We start from the raw sequence: 15549 nt of genomic DNA, 5'->3' as shown, positions 1-15549 counted from the left end.
AAAAGTAAGTGTAGTGTTTTAGCGTAAAAAAGTTTCCGCCACAATGTAACCTAGGTTATAGGGTCAGCTACAAATGAGTCACTTGAATGTGAAACCAATGACTGTGGGTAATATTGCAAAGTTTAGTCTGGAATTTGCACTTCCACTTTTGACAAAAAATACAAAGGCCAGTCAGATATAAAAGTAAAGGAAAGGGGACAAAATAAATAAAGTATGTTGGGGTTTCTTTAAACTACAGATAACTAAACATTTTATATTACAATCTCAAAGTGTTAAACGCCCCTTTAATATAATATTATTTATTATTTGTCACATGATGTGTGCGGTTTCAATTAACACGGCAACTACAATTTAAACTTTATTTTATTTTGCTATGCTAATTCATACCTCCCAACATTCCCCAGCTAGGAGGTTAGGAGAAAATTGAAAAGACATAGGGGTATATGTATCAAGCTCCGAATGGAGCTTGATGCCCCGTGTTTCTGGCGAGCCTGCAGGCTCGCCAGAAACAGCAGTTATGAAGCAGCGGTCAGACATCGCCGGAAAACAACCCGATCGAGTACAATCAGGTTGATTGACACCCCCTTGCTGGCGACCGCGAGTCAGCAGGGGGCGGCGTCGCACCAGCAGCTCGTGAGCTGCTGGTGCAATGCTGAATACGGCGAGCGTATTGCTCGCCGTATTCAGCGAAGTCTGGTGGACCTGATCCGCACTGTCAGATCAGGTCCGCCAGACTTTGATAACTTGGGGCCATGAAGTCAAAATTAAAGGGACATGAAACTCAAAATTTTTCTTTCATGATTCAGATAGAACATGCAGTTTTAAACAACTTTCTAATTTACTTATATTATCTACTTTGCTTAATTCTCTTGATATTCTTTGCTGAAAAGCATATCTAGATAGGCTCAGGAGCTGCTGATTGGTGGCTACACATAGATGCCTTGTATGTTCTGCTGACAAGTGTGCATTGCTATTTCTTCAACAAAGGATATCTAAAAATTGAAGCAAATTTGATAATAGAAGTAAATTGGGATGTTGTTTAAAATTGTATTCTCTATCTGAATCATGAAAGAAAAAAAATTGGGTTTAATGTCCCTTTAAGCTTTCACGGTTTAAATACAGCTTGTAATGTTAAGTATTTTCAATTTACTTAAATTATCGCATTTACTTTGTTTTCTTGGCATCCTTTCTTAAAAAGAAACATACCAGGGTGGGCTCAGGAGCAGCAATCCAGTACTGGGAGCAAGATAGTAAATGGTGGCCACACATATATGCCTCTTGTCATTGGCTCATCCGATGCGTTAAGCTAGGTCCCAGCATTTTTCTCTACAAAATTCACCATTAAAATGTATTGGGATTTTTGTAGAGAAATCATTTGATAGTCTCTTCTATAGGATTTAATACATTGCTCTAACACATTACTGCATTTCTTTTTGCACTTGTATGCCCCTTTTAGGAAGATCTCAGATTGAAGTCACTGTGTGTTGTGTCAGTTGTGAGCTCTGCTAAATTCATTTTATTTGTTATGTAAATAATACTAGAAAGTTACAGCCACTATGATTTTGGCACATCTTACATAAAACAACACATATAATATCCTTACAAACCTGGGCAACCCTTGAACTAGATCTAATGTTATCTATAAAGTACAAACATGGCTAGTACGGCTTCTCAAATAAGTTGTGATCTTTTCTTAGTGAAGTATTAACCCTATACACAAGTATGCACAAGTAGTTTTGCTGGGCAGGCATGGACAGGAAGCAAAAACTCTCCCTTTCTCTCAAATAGAGACATTTTCAGATTGGTGCACATGCAAAAACGTAACCCATATAGCAGCCTCTAATGATTTACCTTCTTTTCATTTATGTCTAGGTGTTCTTCATCTCCTCCTATTTCAGTTTCTGCGGTTTTAATCTTCATCAGGAGTTCTGCCTTTGGGGCAGACACAGAGTAATATGCAGAGCAACTAACATTTTCTGCAGCGTCCTTTTTCTCTTCTTTCCTACAAATTAAAGATATAGTTTTAGTATACATATACCCTGTGAGCTTGTGCACATGCTCAATAGGATCTTTTCCCCCAGAAAGTGTGTATATAAAAAATACTGTGCAATATGTGATAATGTAAGTACATTTGAAAGTGTCTTAAAGCTGAAAAACAGAATTTATGTTTACCTGATAAATTACTTTCTCCAACGGTGTGTCCGGTCCACGGCGTCATCCTTACTTGTGGGATATTCTCTTCCCCAACAGGAAATGGCAAAGAGCCCAGCAAAGCTGGTCACATGATCCCTCCTAGGCTCCGCCTACCCCAGTCATTCGACCGACGTTAAGGAGGAATATTTGCATAGGAGAAACCATATGGTACCGTGGTGACTGTAGTTAAATAAAATAAAATATCAGACCTGATTAAAAAAACCAGGGCGGGCCGTGGACCGGACACACCGTTGGAGAAAGTAATTTATCAGGTAAACATAAATTCTGTTTTCTCCAACATAGGTGTGTCCGGTCCACGGCGTCATCCTTACTTGTGGGAACCAATACCAAAGCTTTAGGACACGGATGAAGGGAGGGAGCAAATCAGGTCACCTAAATGGAAGGCACCACGGCTTGCAAAACCTTTCTCCCAAAAATAGCCTCAGAAGAAGCAAAAGTATCAAACTTGTAAAATTTGGTAAAAGTGTGCAGTGAAGACCAAGTCGCTGCCCTACATATCTGATCAACAGAAGCCTCGTTCTTGAAGGCCCATGTGGAAGCCACAGCCCTAGTGGAATGAGCTGTGATTCTTTCGGGAGGCTGCCGTCCTGCAGTCTCGTAAGCCAATCTGATGATGCTTTTAATCCAAAAGGAGAGAGAGGTAGAAGTTGCTTTTTGACCTCTCCTTTTACCGGAGTAAACAACAAACAAGGAAGATGTTTGTCTAAAATCCTTTGTAGCATCTAAATAGAATTTTAGAGCGCGAACAACATCCAAATTGTGCAACAAACGTTCCTTCTTTGAAACTGGTTTCGGACACAGAGAAGGTACGATAATCTCCTGGTTAATGTTTTTGTTAGAAACAACTTTTGGAAGAAAACCAGGTTTAGTACGTAAAACCACCTTATCTGCATGGAACACCAGATAAGGAGGAGAACACTGCAGAGCAGATAATTCTGAAACTCTTCTAGCAGAAGAAATTGCAACTAAAAACAAAACTTTCCAAGATAATAACTTAATATCAACGGAATGTAAGGGTTCAAACGGAACCCCCTGAAGAACTGAAAGAACTAAATTGAGACTCCAAGGAGGAGTCAAAGGTTTGTAAACAGGCTTAATTCTAACCAGAGCCTGAACAAAAGCTTGAACATCTGGCACAGCTGCCAGCTTTTTGTGAAGTAACACAGACAAGGCAGAAATCTGTCCCTTCAGGGAACTTGCAGATAATCCTTTTTCTAATCCGTCTTGAAGGAAGGATAAAATCTTAGGAATCTTAACCTTGTCCCAAGGGAATCCTTTAGATTCACACCAACAGATATATTTTTTCCAAATCTTGTGGTAAATCTTTCTAGTTACAGGCTTTCTGGCCTGAACAAGAGTATCAATAACAGAATCTGAGAATCCTCGCTTCGATAGAATCAAGCGTTCAATCTCCAAGCAGTCAGCTGGAGTGAAACCAGATTCGGATGTTCGAACGGACCCTGAACAAGAAGGTCTCGTCTCAAAGGTAGCTTCCAAGGTGGAGCCGATGACATATTCACCAGATCTGCATACCAAGTCCTGCGTGGCCACGCAGGAGCTATCAAGATCACCGACGCCCTCTCCTGATTGATCCTGGCTACCAGCCTGGGGATGAGAGGAAACGGCGGGAACACATAAGCTAGTTTGAAGGTCCAAGGTGCTACTAGTGCATCCACTAGAGCCGCCTTGGGATCCCTGGATCTGGACCCGTAGCAAGGAACTTTGAAGTTCTGACGAGAGGCCATCAGATCCATGTCTGGAATGCCCCACAGCTGAGTGACTTGGGCAAAGATTTCCGGATGGAGTTCCCACTCCCCCGGATGCAATGTCTGACGACTCAGAAAATCCGCTTCCCAATTTTCCACTCCTGGGATGTGGATAGCAGACAGGTGGCAGGAGTGAGACTCCGCCTATAGAATGATTTTGGTCACTTCTTCCATCGCTAGGGAACTCCTTGTTCCCCCCTGATGGTTGATGTACGCAACAGTCGTCATGTTGTCTGATTGAAACCGTATGAACTTGGTCCTCGCTAGCTGAGGCCAAGCCTTGAGAGCATTGAATATCGCTCTCAGCTCCAGAATATTTATCGGTAGAAGAGATTCTTCCCGAGACCAAAGACCCTGAGCTTTCAGGGATCCCCAGACCGCGCCCCAGCCCATCAGACTGGCGTCGGTCGTGACAATGACCCACTCTGGTCTGCGGAACGTCATCCCTTGTGACAGATTGTCCAGGGACAGCCACCAACGGAGTGAGTCTCTGGTCCTCTGATTTACTTGTATCATCGGAGACAAGTCTGTATAGTCCCCATTCCACTGACTGAGCATGCACAGTTGTAATGGTCTTAGATGAATGCGCGCAAAAGGAACTATGTCCATTGCCGCTACCATCAACCCGATCACTTCCATGCACTGAGCTATGGAAGGAAGAGGAACGGAATGAAGTATCCGACAAGAGTCTAGAAGTTTTGTTTTTCTGGCCTCTGTTAGAAAGATCCTCATTTCTAAGGAGTCTATAATTGTTCCCAAGAAGGGAACCCTTGTTGACGGGGATAGAGAACTCTTTTCCACGTTCACTTTCCAGCCGTGAGATCTGAGAAAGGCCAGGACGATGTCCGTGTGAGCCTTTGCTTGAGGAAGGGACGACGCTTGAATCAGAATGTCGTCCAGGTAAGGTACTACTGCAATGCCCCTTGGTCTTAGCACCGCTAGAAGGGACCCTAGTACCTTTGTGAAAATCCTTGGAGCAGTGGCTAATCCGAAAGGAAGCGCCACGAACTGGTAATGTTTGTCCAGGAATGCGAACCTTAGGAACCGATGATGTTCCTTGTGGATAGGAATATGTAGATACGCATCCTTTAAATCCACCGTGGTCATGAATTGACCTTCCTGGATGGAAGGAAGAATAGTTCGAATGGTTTCCATCTTGAACGATGGAACCTTGAGAAACTTGTTTAAGATCTTGAGATCTAAGATTGGTCTGAACGTTCCCTCTTTTTTTGGGAACTATGAACAGATTGGAGTAGAACCCTATCCCTTGTTCTCTTAGTGGAACAGGATGAATCACTCCCATTTTTAACAGGTCTTCTACACAATGTAAGAACGCCTGTCTTTTTATGTGGTCTGAAGACAACTGAGACCTGTGGAACCTCCCCCTTGGGGGAAGTCCCTTGAATTCCAGAAGATAACCCTGGGAGACTATTTCTAGCGCCCAAGGATCCAGAACATCTCTTGCCCAAGCCTGAGCGAAGAGAGAGAGTCTGCCCCCCACCAGATCCGGTCCCGGATCGGGGGCCAATATTTCATGCTGTCTTGGTAGCAGTGGCAGGTTTCTTGGCCTGCTTTCCCTTATTCCAGCCTTGCATTGGTCTCCAAGCTGGCTTGGCTTGAGAAGTATTACCCTCTTGCTTAGAGGACGTAGCACTTTGGGCTGGTCCGTTTTTACGAAAGGGACGAAAATTAGGTCTATTTTTCGCCTTGAAAGGCCGATCCTGAGGAAGGGCGTGGCCCTTACCCCCAGTGATATCAGAGATAATCTCTTTCAAGTCAGGGCCAAACAGCGTTTTCCCCTTGAAAGGAATGTTTAGTAGCTTGTTCTTGGAAGACGCATCAGCCGACCAAGATTTCAACCAAAGCGCTCTGCGCGCCACAATAGCAAACCCAGAATTCTTAGCCGCTAACCTAGCCAATTGCAAAGTGGCGTCTAGGGTGAAAGAATTAGCCAATTTGAGAGCATTGATTCTGTCCATAATCTCCTCATAAGGAGGAGAATCACTATCGAGCGCCTTTATCAGCTCATCAAACCAGAAACATGCGGCTGTAGTGACAGGGACAATGCATGAAATTGGTTGTAGAAGGTAACCCTGCTGAACAAACATCTTTTTAAGCAAACCTTCTAATTTTTTATCCATAGGATCTTTGAAAGCACAACTATCCTCTATGGGTATAGTGGTGCGTTTGTTTAAAGTAGAAACCGCTCCCTCGACCTTGGGGACTGTCTGCCATAAGTCCTTTCTGGGGTCGACCATAGGAAACAATTTTTTAAATATGGGGGGAGGGACGAAAGGAATACCGGGCCTTTCCCATTCTTTATTAACAATGTCCGCCACCCGCTTGGGTATAGGAAAAGCTTCTGGGAGCCCCGGCACCTCTAGGAACTTGTCCATTTTACATAGTTTCTCTGGGATGACCAACTTTTCACAATCATCCAGAGTGGATAATACCTCCTTAAGCAGAATGCGGAGATGTTCCAACTTAAATTTAAATGCAATTACATCAGGTTCAGCCTGTTGAGAAATGTTCCCTGAATCAGTAATTTCTCCCTCAGACAAAACCTCCCTGGCCCCCTCAGATTGGGTTAGGGGCCCTTCAGAGATATTAATATCAGCGTCGTCATGCTCTTCAGTAACTAAAACAGAGCAGCCACGCTTACGCTGACAAGGGTTCATTTTGGCTAAAATGTTTTTGACAGAATTATCTATTACAGCCGTTAATTGTTGCATAGTAAGGAGTATTGGCGCGCTAGATGTACTAGGGGCCTCCTGAGTGGGCAAGACTCGTGTAGACGAAGGAGGGAATGATGCAGTACCATGCTTACTCCCCTCACTTGAGGAATCATCTTGGGCATCATTGTCATTATCACATAAATCACATTTATTTAAATGAACAGGAATTCTGGCTTCCCCACATTCAGAACACAGTCTATCTGGTAGTTCAGACATGTTAAACAGGCATAAACTTGATAATAAAGTACAAAAAACGTTTTAAAATAAAAACCGTTACTGTCACTTTAAATTTTAAACTGAACACACTTTATTACTGCAATTGCGAAAAAACATGAAGGAATTGTACAAAATTCACTAAATTTTCACCACAGTGTCTTAAAGCCTTAAAAGTATTGCACACCAAATTTGGAAGCTTTAACCCTTAAAATAACGGAACCGGAGCCGTTTTAACACTTTAACCCCTTTACAGTCCCTGGTATCTGCTTTGCTGAGACCCAACCAAACCCAAAGGGGAATACGATACCAAATGACGCCTTCAGAAAGTCTTTTCTAAGTATCAGAGCTCCTCTCACATGCGACTGCATGCCATGCTTCTCAAAAACAAGTGCGCCACACCGGCGCGAAAATGAGGCTCTGCTTATGCTTTGGGAAAGCCCCTAAGAAATAAGGTGTCTAATACAGTGCCTGCCGATATTATAATATCAATATACCCAGATAAAATGATTCCTCAAGGCTAAATATGTGTTAATAATGAATCGATTTAGCCCAGAAAAGTCTACAGTCTTAATAAGCCCTTGTGAAGCCCTTATTTACCATCGTAATAAACATGGCTTACCGGATCCCATAGGGAAAATGACAGCTTCCAGCATTACATCGTCTTGTTAGAATGTGTCATACCTCAAGCAGCAAGAGACTGCACACTGTTCCCCCAACTGAAGTTAATTGCTCTCAACAGTCCTGTGTGGAACAGCCATGGATTTTAGTTACGGTTGCTAAAATCATTTTCCTCATACAAACAGAAATCTTCATCTCTTTTCTGTTTCTGAGTAAATAGTACATACCAGCACTATTTCAAAATAACAAACTCTTGATTGAATAATAAAAACTACAGTTAAACACTAAAAAACTCTAAGCCATCTCCGTGGAGATGTTGCCTGTACAACGGCAAAGAGAATGACTGGGGTAGGCGGAGCCTAGGAGGGATCATGTGACCAGCTTTGCTGGGCTCTTTGCCATTTCCTGTTGGGGAAGAGAATATCCCACAAGTAAGGATGACGCCGTGGACCGGACACACCTATGTTGGAGAAACTCTATTTGAATCATAAAAGTTTATTTTGATTTGAGTGTCCCTTTAACTTTATAGCAAACCAGCCTACAAGTTTTATTACATCAGGCTAAGATAAACCTTCCTGCACAGGCTTCCTCCATCGTGTAAGGCTGTAACAGGAAGTAATGGACACTGCACAAATGTAGTGTAAAAGAGAAATAAAAGAAAAAAACGCCATCTAAATAGATGAATAATACATATTGCAATGATTTCTATTACATAGATACTAAACCCAATTTTTTTCTTTCATGATTCAGACAGAGCATGCAATTTTAAGCAACTTTCTAATTATCCGTTTTTCTTCGTTCTCTTGGTATCTTTATTTGAAAAGCAGGAATGTAAGCTACATTTAGCTACATATCAGCAAGCTCTACACAGGTGCTGAACCAAAAATGGGACAGCTCCAAAGCTTACATTCCTGCTTTTCAAATAAAGATACCAAGAGAATGAAGCAAAAATGATAATAGGCATAAATTAGAAAGTTTATTAAAAATGGCATGCTCTATCTAAATCATGAAAAAATGTGGGTGTCATATCCCTTTAAAGGGACAGTATACACCAATTTTAATATAACTGCATGTAATAGACACTACTATAAAGAATAAGATGCAAATATACTGATATAAAAAATCAGTATAAAACTGTTTACAAACTTACTTAGAAGCTCTCAGTTTAGCTCTGTTGAAAAGGTAGTTAGAAAGCCCACTGCACATGGGAAAACATAATTTATGCTTACCTGATAAATTCCTTTCTTCTGTAGTGTGATCAGTCCACGGGTCATCATTACTTCTGGGATATTACTCCTCCCCAACAGGAAGTGCAAGAGGATTCACCCAGCAGAGCTGCATATAGCTCCTCCCCTCTACGTCACTCCCAGTCATTCGACCAAGGACCAACGAGAAAGGAAAAGCCAAGGGTGAAGTGGTGACTGGAGTATAAATTAAAAAATATTTACCTGCCTTAAAAACAGGGCGGGCCGTGGACTGATCACACTACAGAAGAAAGGAATTTATCAGGTAAGCATAAATTATGTTTTCTTCTGTTAAGTGTGATCAGTCCACGGGTCATCATTACTTCTGGGATACCAATACCAAAGCAAAAGTACACGGATGACGGGAGGGATAGGCAGGCTCTTTATACAGAAGGAACCACTGCCTGAAGAACCTTTCTCCCAAAAATAGCCTCCGATGAAGCAAAAGTGTCAAATTTGTAAAATTTGGAAAAAGTATGAAGCGAAGACCAAGTTGCAGCCTTGCAAATCTGTTCAACAGAGGCCTCATTCTTGAAGGCCCAAGTGGAAGCCACAGCTCTAGTAGAATGAGCTGTAATTCTTTCAGGAGGCTGCTGTCCAGCAGTCTCATAAGCTAAACGAATTATGCTACGAAGCCAAAAAGAAAGAGAGGTAGCGGAAGCTTTTTGACCTCTCCTCTGCCCAGAGTAAATGACAAACAGAGAAGACGTTTGTCGAAATTCCTTAGTTGCCTGTAAGTACAATTTTAGAGCACGGACTACATCCAGGTTGTGCAGTAGACGTTCCTTCTTTGAAGAAGGATTTGGGCATAAAGAAGGAACAACAATCTCTTGATTGATATTCCTGTTAGTAACTACCTTAGGTAAGAACCCAGGTTTAGTACGCAGGACTACCTTATCCGAATGAAAAATCAAATAAGGAGAATCACAATGTAAGGCTGATAATTCAGAGACTCTTCGAGCCGAGGAAATAGCCATTAAAAATAGAACTTTCCAAGATAACAACTTTATATCAATGGAATGAAGGGGTTCAAACGGAACGCCCTGTAAAACATTAAGAACAAGGTTTAAACTCCATGGTGGAGCAACAGTTTTAAACACAGGCTTAATCCTGGCCAAAGCCTGACAAAAAGCCTGGACGTCAGGAACTTCTGACAGACGTTTGTGTAACAGAATGGACAGAGCTGAGATCTGTCCCTTTAATGAACTAGCAGATAAACCCTTTTCTAAACCTTCTTGTAGAAAAGACAATATCCTAGGAATCCTAACCTTACTCCAAGAGTAACCTTTGGATTCACACCAATATAGGTATTTACGCCATATCTTATGGTAAATCTTTCTGGTAACAGGTTTCCTAGCCTGTATTAAGGTATCAATAACTGACTCAGAAAACCCACGTCTTGATAAAATCAAGCGTTCAATTTCCAAGCAGTCAGCTTCAGAGAAGTTAGATTTTGATGTTTGAAGGGACCCTGTATCAGAAGGTCCTGTTTCAGAGGTAGAGACCAAGGTGGACAGGATGACAAGTCCACCAGGTCTGCATACCAAGTCCTGCGTGGCCACGCAGGTGCTATTAGAATCACTGATGCTCTCTCTTGTTTGATTCTGGCAATCAATCGAGGAAGTAACGGGAAGGGTGGAAACACATAAGCCATCCTGAAGTCCCAAGGTGCTGTCAGAGCATCTATCAGGACTGCTCCTGGATCCCTGGATCTGGACCCGTAACGAGGAAGCTTGGCGTTCTGTCGAGACGCCATGAGATCTATCTCTGGTTTGCCCCAACGTCGAAGTATTTGGGCAAAGACCTCCGGATGAAGTTCCCACTCCCCCGGATGAAAAGTCTGACGACTTAAGAAATCCGCCTCCCAGTTCTCCACTCCCGGGATGTGGATTGCTGACAGGTGGCAAGAGTGAGACTCTGCCCAGCGAATTATCTTTGATACTTCCATCATAGCTAGGGAGCTTCTTGTCCCTCCCTGATGGTTGATGTAAGCTACAGTCGTGATGTTGTCCGACTGAAACCTGATGAACCCCCGAGTTGTCAACTGGGGCCAAGCCAGGAGGGCATTGAGAACTGCTCTCAATTCCAGAATGTTTATTGGCAGGAGACTCTCCTCCTGACTCCATTGTCCCTGAGCCTTCAGAGAATTCCAGACGGCACCCCAACCTAGAAGGCTGGCGTCTGTTGTTACAATTGTCCAGTCTGGTCTGCTGAATGGCATCCCCCTGGACAGATGTGGCCGAGAAAGCCACCATAGAAGAGAATTTCTGGTCTCTTGATCCAGATTCAGAGAAGGGGATAAGTCTGAGCAATCCCCATTCCACTGACTTAGCATGCACAGTTGCAGTGGTCTGAGGTGTAAGCGTGCAAAGGGTACTATGTCCATTGCCGCTACCATTAAGCCGATTACCTCCATGCATTGAGCCACTGACGGGTGTTGAATGGAATGAAGGGTGCGGCAAGCACTTTGAAGTCTTGTTAGCCTGTCCTCTGTCAGGTAAATCTTCATTTCTACAGAATCTATAAGAGTCCCCAGGAAGGGAACTCTTGTGAGTGGAACGAGTGAACTTTTCTTTTCGTTCACCTTCCATCCATGTGACCTTAGAAATGCCAGCACTAACTCTGTATGAGACTTGGCAGTTTGAAAGCTTGAAGCTTGTATCAGAATGTCGTCTAGGTATGGAGCTACCGAGATTCCCCGCGGTCTTAGTACCGCCAGAAGAGCACCCAGAACCTTTGTGAAGATTCTTGGAGCTGTAGCCAATCCGAATGGAAGAGCCACAAACTGGTAATGCCTGTCTAGGAAGGCAAACCTTAGGTACCGATAATGATCTTTGTGAATCGGTATGTGAAGGTAAGCATCTTTTAAATCTACAGTGGTCATGTACTGACCCTCTTGGATCATAGGTAAAATTGTCCGAATAGTCTCCATCTTGAACGATGGAACTCTTAGGAATTTGTTTAGGATCTTTAAGTCCAGGATTGGTCTGAAAGTTCCCTCTTTTTTGGGAACCACAAACAGATTTGAGTAAAACCCCTGTCCCTGTTCCGATCGTGGAACTGGATGGATTACTCCCATTAACAAGAGCTCTTGTACGCAGCGTAGAAACGCCTCTTTCTTTGTCTGGATTGTTGACAATCTTGACAGATGAAATCTCTCTCTTGGAGGAGAGTCTTTGAAGTCCAGAAGGTATCCCTGAGATATTATCTCTAGCGCCCAGGGATCCTGAACATCTCTTGCCCAAGCCTGGGCGAAGAGAGAAAGTCTGCCCCCCACTAGATCCGATCCCGGATCGGGGGCCCTCAATTCATGCTGTTTTAGGGGCAGCAGCAGGTTTCCTAGTCTGCTTGCCCTTGTTCCAGGACTGGTTAGGTTTCCAGCCTTGTCTGTAGCGAGCAACAGCTCCTTCCTGTTTTGGTGCAGAGGAAGTTGATGCTGCTCCTGCTTTGAAATTACGAAAGGAACGAAAATTAGACTGTCTAGTCTTGGCTTTGGCTTTGTCCTGAGGCAGGGCATGGCCTTTACCTCCTGTAATGTCAGCGATAATCTCTTTCAACCCGGGCCCGAATAAGGTCTGCCCTTTGAAAGGTATATTAAGCAATTTAGACTTAGAAGTAACATCAGCTGACCAGGATTTTAGCCACAGCGCCCTGCGTGCCTGAATGGCGAATCCTGAATTCTTCGCCGTAAGTTTAGTAAGATGTACTACGGCCTCCGAAATGAATGAATTAGCTAGTTTAAGGACTCTAAGCCTGTCCGTAATGTCGTCCAGAGTAGCTGAACCAATGTTCTCTTCCAGAGACTCAATCCAGAATGCCGCTGCAGCCGTGATCGGCGCAATGCATGCAAGGGGTTGCAATATAAAACCTTGTTGAACAAACATTTTCTTAAGGTAACCCTCTAATTTTTTATCCATTGGATCTGAAAAAGCACAGCTATCCTCCACCGGGATAGTGGTACGCTTAGCTAAGGTAGAAACTGCTCCCTCCACCTTAGGGACCGTTTGCCATAAGTCCCTTGTGGTGGCGTCTATTGGAAACATTTTTCTAAATATCGGAGGGGGTGAGAACGGCACACCGGGTCTATCCCACTCCTTAGTAACAATTTCAGTAAGTCTCTTAGGTATAGGAAAAACCTCAGTACTCGTCGGTACCGCAAAATATTTATCCAACCTACTCATTTTCTCTGGTATTGCAACTGTGTTACAATCATTCAGAGCCGCTAACACCTCCCCTAGTAATACACGGAGGTTTTCCAGTTTAAATTTAAAATTTGAAATATCTGAATCCAGTCTGTTTGGATCAGAACCGTCACCCACAGAATGAAGCTCTCCGTCCTCATGTTCTGCCACCTGTGACGCAGTGTCTGACATGGCCCTAATATTATCAGCGCACTCTGTTCTCACCCCAGAGTGATCACGCTTACCTCTTAGCTCTGGTAATTTAGCCAAAACCTCAGTCATAACAGTAGCCATATCCTGTAATGTGATTTGTAATGGCCGCCCAGATGTACTCGGCGCTACAATATCACGCACCTCCCTCTGAGCGGGAGATGTAGGTACTGACACGTGAGGCGAGTTAGTCGGCATAACTCTCCCCTCGTTGTTTAGTGAAATTTGTTCAATTTGTACAGATTGACTTTTATTTAAAGTAGCATCAATACAGTTAGTACATAAATTTCTATTGGGCTCCACTTTGGCATTGCAACAAATGACACAGGTATCATCCTCTGAATCAGACATGTTTAACACACTAGCAAATAAACTTGTAACTTGGAAATACAATTCAATTAGAATAATATTAAAACGTACTGTGCCTTTAAGAAGCACAGAAGATCTATGACAGTTGAAAATTAATAAATTGAAACAGTTATAGCCTCAATCCTTGTAAATAACACAACTTTAGCAAAGGTTTAATCCCATTAGCAAAGATAACAAATTCTGAAAGCAGGAAACAAATTACAGAATAAACGTTTTTTATCTCAGTCAAACTATAATTCTCACAGCTCTGCTGAGAGAAATTACCTCCCTCAAAATAAGTTTTGAAGACCCCTGAGCTCTGTAGAGATGAACCGGATCATGCAGGGAATACAATGAGTTGCTGACTGAAATATTTGATGTGTAGTAAAAGCGCCAAAAAACAGCCCCTCCCACTCACACACAGCAGTGAGGGAGAACAGAAACTGTCAGAAAACAGATTAAGCAACTGCCAAGTGGAAAAATAGTGCCCAAACATTTATTCACTCAGTACCTCAGTAAATGAAAACGATTTTACATTCCAGCAAAAACGTTAAACATAATCTCTAGTTATTAAACAGCTTTATGTATTTCTTACAGTGTAATTCTAGTGAAGTACCATTCCCCAGAATACTGAAGTGTAAAGTATACATACATGACATTATATCGGTATGGCAGGATTTTCTCATCAATTCCATTGTCAGAAAATAAAAACTGCTACATACCTCTATGCAGATTCATCTGCCCGCTGTCCCCTGATCTGAAGTTTACCTCTCCTCAGATGGCCGAGAAACAGCAATATGATCTTAACTACTCCGGCTAAAATCATAACAAAAACTCTGGTAGATTCTTCTTCAAACTCTGCCAGAGAGATAATAACACACTCCGGTGCTATTTTAAAATAACAAACTTTTGATTGAAGATATAAAACTAAGTATAATCACCATAGTCCTCTCACACATCCTATCTAGTCGTTGGGTGCAAGAGAATGACTGGGAGTGACGTAGAGGGGAGGAGCTATATGCAGCTCTGCTGGGTGAATCCTCTTGCACTTCCTGTTGGGGAGGAGTAATATCCCAGAAGTAATGATGACCCGTGGACTGATCACACTTAACAGAAGAAATAAGACACTCCCCCCTCCCCCTGCATATGAAAAGACCCATTACAGAAACAGGAGCAAGCTGGAGTAGGTATACGTCGGTATTCTCCTAAAACTTTGGGGCTTGGTTAGGAGTCTTAAAATCAGAGCAATGTTATTTAAAAAATAAGCTAAACAATATATTTAAAAAAAAAAAAAAAAAACTTCATGGGCTATAAAACATTTATGCAAAGAAAAAAATGAGTGTATAATGTCCCTTTAAGTATAAGCAACTGCTTAGTGCTTTGCTTCTATTTCAACAATGAAACAGACTGTTTAACATCCCAAAGAAATAATCCAAACAATGAACAAAGCACTGATATTTCTTCAATGTCTTTCTAGATAATCACTACAGTGTCCTCCACAATAAAAATCTGCCAGTCGCGTGTTATTATGAAGGTTGGGGCAATGCTATCCCAAGCACAAATTAATTGGATAATTTAACATAAAGATATTTAAAGGGACATGAAACCCAAATATTTTTTTAATTATTCTGATAGAGCATGACATTTTAAACAACTTTTCAATTTATTTCTATTATCTAATATGTTTTGTTCTCTTGGTACCATTTGTTGAAACATTACTAAACCTTTGTTTCCTAACTATTGACTCTAAATGTAACTTAAATCCTTTATTTCCATTTTCTGTGTCCTGCTATGCAAAATAGCAAGCGATAATTGTTTACTTCCAGACTCAAAAAGCACTAAACTTTAAAACAGTATTTGGTATTGTGCTCGAGCACCACATTTAAATCACCACTGGTAACATTAGAGCATTTTTCGCTATCCATTTAAAGTATATCTTGCGCTAAAAACTTTCGCCATGTTAAGATACGTTGGTTAACATTTTTGACCATCCTTTTGTATTAGCAGATTGTACGTT

At 42.1% G+C, this 15549-nt stretch overlaps 1 protein-coding gene across 1 annotated transcript in view; it reads right to left on the bottom strand.

Moving 5' to 3' along the window:
* Positions 1–15549, bottom strand: part of LOC128647382 (protein Shroom3-like) — a 149853-nt gene that overhangs the window by 25475 nt on the left and 108829 nt on the right. Inside the window, exon 6 of the mRNA XM_053700167.1 lies at positions 1852–2002. Coding sequence (XP_053556142.1) covers positions 1852–2002 — 151 coding nt within the window. The remainder of the gene's footprint in view (positions 1–1851; positions 2003–15549) is intronic.

The sequence above is a fragment of the Bombina bombina genome, chromosome 2, assembly GCF_027579735.1.
Source record: "Bombina bombina isolate aBomBom1 chromosome 2, aBomBom1.pri, whole genome shotgun sequence".
NCBI classification, from domain to species: domain Eukaryota; kingdom Metazoa; phylum Chordata; class Amphibia; order Anura; family Bombinatoridae; genus Bombina; species Bombina bombina.
Note: the sequence above shows the minus strand (reverse complement) of the source record. Positions and strands in the feature narration are given on the sequence as shown.